Source organism: Gallinula chloropus (assembly GCF_964237585.1).
Source record: "Gallinula chloropus genome assembly, chromosome: 1".
Classification (NCBI taxonomy): Eukaryota; Metazoa; Chordata; class Aves; order Gruiformes; family Rallidae; genus Gallinula; species Gallinula chloropus.
This window is the reverse complement of record NC_140085.1, coordinates 16,346,107-16,352,135: the sequence shown is the minus strand read 5'-3', so window position 1 is coordinate 16,352,135 and position 6,029 is coordinate 16,346,107. Positions and strand designations below refer to the sequence as shown.

At 54.3% G+C, this 6,029-nt stretch overlaps 3 protein-coding genes across 3 annotated transcripts; 1 reads left to right on the top strand and 2 right to left on the bottom strand.

The window, feature by feature from the left end:
* Positions 1-1,311: 1,311 nt before the first annotated feature.
* Positions 1,312-2,041, bottom strand: LOC311199788 (histone H3.2). The gene has a single exon (XM_084273920.1). It carries the CDS (start codon positions 2,026-2,028, stop codon positions 1,618-1,620), a length of 411 nt encoding a protein of 136 aa, XP_084130046.1. The 5' UTR covers positions 2,029-2,041; the 3' UTR covers positions 1,312-1,617.
* Positions 2,042-2,476: 435 nt separating this feature from the next.
* LOC311198190 (histone H2B 8) lies at positions 2,477-3,955 on the bottom strand. Its single transcript, XM_084272088.1, has 2 exons — positions 3,306-3,955; positions 2,477-2,503 (listed from the first exon to the last, which is right to left on the bottom strand). Exon 1 carries the CDS (start codon positions 3,777-3,779, stop codon positions 3,399-3,401), a length of 381 nt encoding a protein of 126 aa, XP_084128214.1. The 5' UTR covers positions 3,780-3,955; the 3' UTR covers positions 2,477-2,503; positions 3,306-3,398.
* Positions 3,956-4,116: 161 nt separating this feature from the next.
* LOC311205131 (histone H2A-IV) lies at positions 4,117-4,623 on the top strand. The gene has a single exon (XM_084279424.1). It carries the CDS (start codon positions 4,170-4,172, stop codon positions 4,557-4,559), a length of 390 nt encoding a protein of 129 aa, XP_084135550.1. The 5' UTR covers positions 4,117-4,169; the 3' UTR covers positions 4,560-4,623.
* Positions 4,624-6,029: the final 1,406 nt, after the last annotated feature.

The following is a 6,029-nucleotide window of genomic DNA, read 5'->3' as shown; positions in this document are numbered from 1 at the left end:
CCCCTTTTACCCCTCCGCGGTTAAGCAACAGAAAATGGCTGAAAGTGAGAAAAACAAGGGAAAGAAAATGGTGTGTCGCTGCACTTGATTGGTCAGATTTTGCTGCAGAGCCCAAGTTCCTGACACAGAGAAAAAGAGATTTGCTAAAGCGAAACGATCCGGCAATTAAGAGAAATCCAGGAGTCTTTAATTTCAGGCTTTCCAAAAGAAATAGCCCCTCTAAACAATAGTCCCCAGCTTCTTGATTTTAAAATCCGAAGTGAAAGCTGTTATTGCGCTCAATCCAACCGCTTCTTAAAGGAACAGATACCCATTTGTAGCTTTGAGAAAAACCAAAGCGACGGGGCTTCCAATACTTCAGTGAAGCGGCAAGATCCCCGGTTTCCATAAGACAGCGTTAAAAAGCCAGCCGGATGATTTGGGAATTTACATTTTTCAAGCACCAACTACAGATCTGTTGATCAGGAGGGCAAGGGGCTGTGCAGCTGAGTTTAGGGCCAGTTTTCCAAGTAAGTTCACAAAAATCAGAATATGATGGATAAAGAACAACCTCGGTTTAAAAGTAATTCCGGACTTAACGTCAAGTTTTTAATTATTAATACTCCTTAGGAAACCCCCACTTCTTCTGTGCTCAGTTCAGCAAATATTTTTCGAGATGCTAAATACAGACAGATAGGGAAAACGGTCCTTTCCAAGCCAAGCCGTCCTACGGGTCTCCAGTCATTTACACAGAAGCAAGGATGATGCCGCGAACACATCCCGGAGAAGACACCTCTTAAAACACAGGAGCCGTTGCCCTCAACCTACCACCAAACACTGCCTGTAAACGCAGTTTTTCTCTCAGGAAAAAGCAAGAAGCGATCGAGACAGGCCGAGGATGGCCGAGGGCGTGGGTGACGGTAGGGACAACCACCGCCCCCCCCCCCCCCCCCCTCCCCCTCCCCCGAGAATAACGACTGAACTACCGACCGAGCATCTTTCTGGGAGCGCGGGAAAGGATTTCTGTGCTTCGGAAATAAGGTTCCCCCCCACCCTCAAGAAACGGGAGGTTTGCAAAGCTAAAATTGTATTTCTGTAGGGGCAATAAACCGTAAGTTACTACAATAACATAAACAGCATAGTGCGAGGCATTTACAATACGCTTACATCTGAATACACCTCTAATCGAGAGCGCAGTTTATAGACACAGCCGAACCGAAAATATGCAAGGGTTTCTGGGTTTTTTTTTTTTGACCTGGGCATGTCCCTTCTTTAGGGAAAGCCACGATTTCTTTTTGATTAAGAGCTGGAAGTCCCCTAAAAGGTGTTTAAAGGCAGCAGGTTTGACATTAACGGACTAGTCTCAGCACAATCACCTCAGCAGGAACTTACCTTACGATACCGGGATGTCTAAGGTCAAGGGAACTTCTAACCACTCTGAAACGGGAGGGACACGTTTTGTCCGGTACTTACTTGAGACACAGGCCCTCGGGACACTGTCCTGGTCACGGAACAGGGCAAGCTTAACACATCGCGTCTTGCACACAGCTAAGAGTGTTCCAGCTCTTTAATGGTGATGTGGTGGCTCTTAAAAGAGCCTTTGTGTTTTCGGTGGTCAAAGATCCGCTCGGTGGAAGCTCAGGCGCGCTCACCACGGATGCGGCGGGCCAGCTGGATGTCCTTGGGCATGATGGTGACGCGCTTGGCGTGGATGGCGCAGAGGTTGGTGTCCTCGAAGAGCCCCACCAGGTAGGCCTCGCTGGCCTCCTGCAGCGCCATCACGGCCGAGCTCTGGAAGCGCAGGTCGGTCTTGAAGTCCTGCGCGATCTCGCGCACCAGGCGCTGGAAGGGCAGCTTGCGGATCAGCAGCTCCGTCGACTTCTGGTAGCGCCGGATCTCGCGCAGCGCCACCGTGCCGGGCCGGTACCGGTGCGGCTTCTTCACGCCGCCCGTGGCCGGCGCGCTCTTGCGGGCCGCCTTGGTGGCCAGCTGCTTGCGGGGCGCCTTCCCGCCCGTCGACTTACGCGCCGTCTGCTTCGTACGCGCCATCGAAGCCGGTGCAGTAGGGGAGCAAGCAGCAAGCCACGCAAGATAGTACAGCAGAGAGCCGCGGGGCCCGCTAGTTATAGCCCCCGCCGCCCTGTGATTGGCCAGGGGGAAGGCGCAAATGCCATTGGACAGCGGGAAGGGTTTGAAAAGCCCGCCGCGCGGCGCGGGTAACGGCCGCATCGCGCTATGCAGCCGCCCCCCCTCCTCCACCCCCCCCCCCCCCCCCCCCCCAATCCTTCTCACACCCCTTTCCTCCCCCCATTCTCCTCACCCACCCCAATCCTCCGCCCCCCCGCCCCCAGTCCTTGTCACTCACCCCCACCACCGCGCTGCCGAGCGGGGCCGGCAGCAGCACAGCGCGATCCGCCGTAGCCGGAATCTCACAGCGGACGCATTTTTTCCGCTGTCTCCGCATCAGCCGTTTCTGTCGCCGCCTCTATCCCAGCAGCCAGGACCTCCGCACCCTCGAAAAAGGCTTTTCAGGGGAAAAAAAAAAACAGGATTCCCTGCACGTCCCGCGCTACCTCGATTCCCTTTATTTATTAAGTATCTTTTATTTTTCCTTGTGTTTTACATTGTCACTGAGGATTTGTGACGAACCTCTTTATGCGCCTGTTTATTCTCCCACAGAAAACCAAACCCAAAACCAATTCCCGAAAAAGCAAAAAAAAAAAAAAAATTCCCTCTCCCCCACGTCCATACGAATTTTTTTGGAATAATGGGATTGCGCTCCTACGCCGCTTCACTTCCGCTGTGCCTGGCGTGATACATGTAAGGGAAACGTCGCCTCCCCAACTAATCCCTACGGAGCTCCCCGCGTAAACAAGCCGCTCGGGCTTGCGGCCAAGTCGGTTGCGAATGACAGCTGGTGTTTAAAGGGGGCGAAGACGTTTTATTAGAAAAGGTACATAGCGCGTCGGGGTCAGGATGTATTGTAAAGGGAAAAACAAAACAAAACAAATAAAGCTTCTTTATTTCATATCGGACCGGCAGGACAAGCAGCGGCAGATCCCGAGCGCTACCGTGCATGTTTCTCCGTACTTAAAACTAGAGAAAATTACTTTAAAACGAGGCGGGGGGCAGGGGGGAATAATAGTTTTAGAATTGGATTAGGTGATTAACGTTCTTTTTATAGCCCTGCCCAATGAAGTCGGGGTAGGGCACATAATAGACGACCGCGATTTTCCCTATCATTTTAGTATGACAAACGTTTTCATATTTAAGCAGAACGTCCTAGTCGGGGAACTAAAACAGTGCTAAACGCAAGTACCACTCACCGAAACAAACCGGCGTGCACAACTCTTTTACTGAATGCGTGGGTGGCTCTTAAAAGAGCCGTTGGGTTAAAAATACTGACGATCCGAGACGCTCTACTTGGAGCTGGTGTACTTGGTGACAGCCTTGGTGCCCTCGGAGACAGCGTGCTTGGCCAGCTCGCCGGGCAGCAGCAGCCGCACGGCCGTCTGGATCTCCCGCGAGGTGATGGTGGAGCGCTTGTTGTAGTGCGCCAGGCGCGAGGCCTCGCCGGCGATGCGCTCGAAGATGTCGTTGACGAAGGAGTTCATGATGCCCATGGCCTTGGACGAGATGCCCGTGTCGGGGTGCACCTGCTTCAGCACCTTGTACACGTAGATCGAGTAGCTCTCCTTCCTAGTCTTTCTACGCTTCTTGTCACCCTTCTTCTGCGTCTTGGTGACGGCTTTCTTGGAGCCCTTCTTGGGCGCAGGAGCGGACTTGGCTGGTTCCGGCATTTCACAAGAGTGTCACTACCTGACTAGCGCAGGAACGACGTAAATACAATAGCGGCGACACCCGTATTTATAGGGACGGTATGCAAATGAGATGACTCAAGGTTCTCCTTGCCTATTGGATAATACAGGATAATGATGTCAAACCATCCCTCCCTTTCGATTGGTCGCTATTTCATCTGTCTTCCCATTGGTTAACTTCACAAGCGCGGCCTCGGCCAATCAGAAGTCCTACCGAACCCCAGAAGGAAGGGATAAAAAGGCAGGGGGCAGGTCTCGCCGCATATTTCTGTTGCTGTGGCGCTTTACGTAGGTACGTTTTTTCCTGGTTTGGCTTTTTTAGCTTCTTTTTCTCTTTTCCTTCGCCGCCTTTAGCTCCAAGTTACTCTCGCTATGTCCGGCCGCGGGAAGCAGGGCGGGAAGGCGCGCGCCAAGGCCAAGTCCCGCTCGTCGCGAGCCGGGCTGCAGTTCCCCGTGGGCCGCGTGCACCGGCTGCTGCGCAAGGGCAACTACGCGGAGCGGGTGGGCGCCGGCGCCCCGGTGTACCTGGCGGCCGTGCTGGAGTACCTGACGGCCGAGATCCTGGAGCTGGCGGGCAACGCGGCCCGCGACAACAAGAAGACGCGCATTATCCCCCGCCACCTGCAGCTGGCCATCCGCAACGACGAGGAGCTCAACAAGCTGCTGGGCAAGGTGACGATCGCGCAGGGCGGGGTGCTGCCCAACATCCAGGCCGTGCTGCTGCCCAAGAAGACCGACAGCCACAAGGCTAAAGCCAAGTAAAAACTCCTCCAACAAATAACCCAAAGGCTCTTTTCAGAGCCACCCACGTCTTCCCTAAAAGAGCAGGAACACTTAAGCCTCCCTTGGGGTGCCTGGAAAGTTTTTGTATGTCAAAGGGTGGTGCCTGGAGCAATGTTTTATTCTGTATATATCTTTATATGCCTGTCTCTTAGCAGAAAGCCCCTGTTTTTCTCTCGTCTAAAGCCTGTGCTCATGTAATCACTCGGTTTCACTCTATTTAAAAACAGACCGCAGCAGTTTGCAACTGATGAGATCAGTCACTGCAGCACGACGTGAGGAGGAGAACAGGACAAGGGGGGGCTCGCCACCTCCTGCTCTCGGATTCCAGTGGGGGGGGGGGGGTGCCCCTCTAATTCTGCGGAGGTGGGCTTTGGAGGGCAGGGCGCGGGTTCCCCGCCCACCGGCGGCGGGGGCGGGGCCACTGCTGGCCAATCCGCGGCGAGCGCGCCGTTTTCAAACCCGGTGCGGGGCCTGGCGCGCTTTGCTGCCGGAGCTGCCGTGTCTGTTTTGCGGGCGGAAAGGGGGTCCGAGTGCCTTGTGATACCCTCCCCTGGGGTCGTCTTTTTTTTGCTTGCTTGCAACCTACGGTTTTTAGGCAACAGTTAAAGGACATATATGCTTACCTCGGATGCTGTGCTGTAACTAACCCAGGACTGGTACCAGATAGTTCCTCTTGAGTTAAAATGAAATAGGTTAGTTGCTTTTCCATAGCGTGTGAGTTCTTACGGAAACACTGTGGAAAGCCGCATACACGTGGTGGGATCACTGCTTACCAGCCTGGACTCGAACTTCCTTTCCTTCTGGCAGTATTTCGTCCTGGGTGCTGTCTCCTTTGTCTTGGCAATGCTGTTTGACAGCTACACCCAACTGTTTAAGACTCTTGGCCGCAGTGGCTGCCGATTTCTTGGGGTTGTTTGCAGCTGCTTTGGCCTGCTTGAGCTCGGGAGTACCGAGGCAGATAATGTCCTTAGTGATCAACTCGGTTAATGCTGGGCCCCGCGGGCTTTGGAGCCGGCGGCCCCTTCCCCCTTTTGGAGGTGGGGGCTGGAATGCCGGGCACAGGCTCAGAGGTGGTCAGAGACAGCTCGCACTAGGGAGGGGAGTGGTGTCGGGGGAGATAATCAGCGAGGGTCTGGTATCTATAGGGAGGAACCACTTTGCCGTCAGTGCCTCCGGGCAGCGGAGGCTCATCTGTTGTCTTAGAAGAGTTGTGGGGTTTTTTTTCCTTCTACTGCAGGCGACACCGCGTTCCTTCCTTTGTTAGTCACAGGATTTTATTTCTCTTCCATTCAGTAGTCTTAAGCGGCGGAAGAAAGCAAAGCTGCCTGAAGGGGAGGTGGGAACGCACCGCCGGGACCTGGGAGCCTGTGGCTGGGGGCTACGGCGGGGCGGGGGGCGGTGCCGAGTGTGTGTGGGGGGGTTGCTGTTCTGTGCTCCTCGAGAGACAAG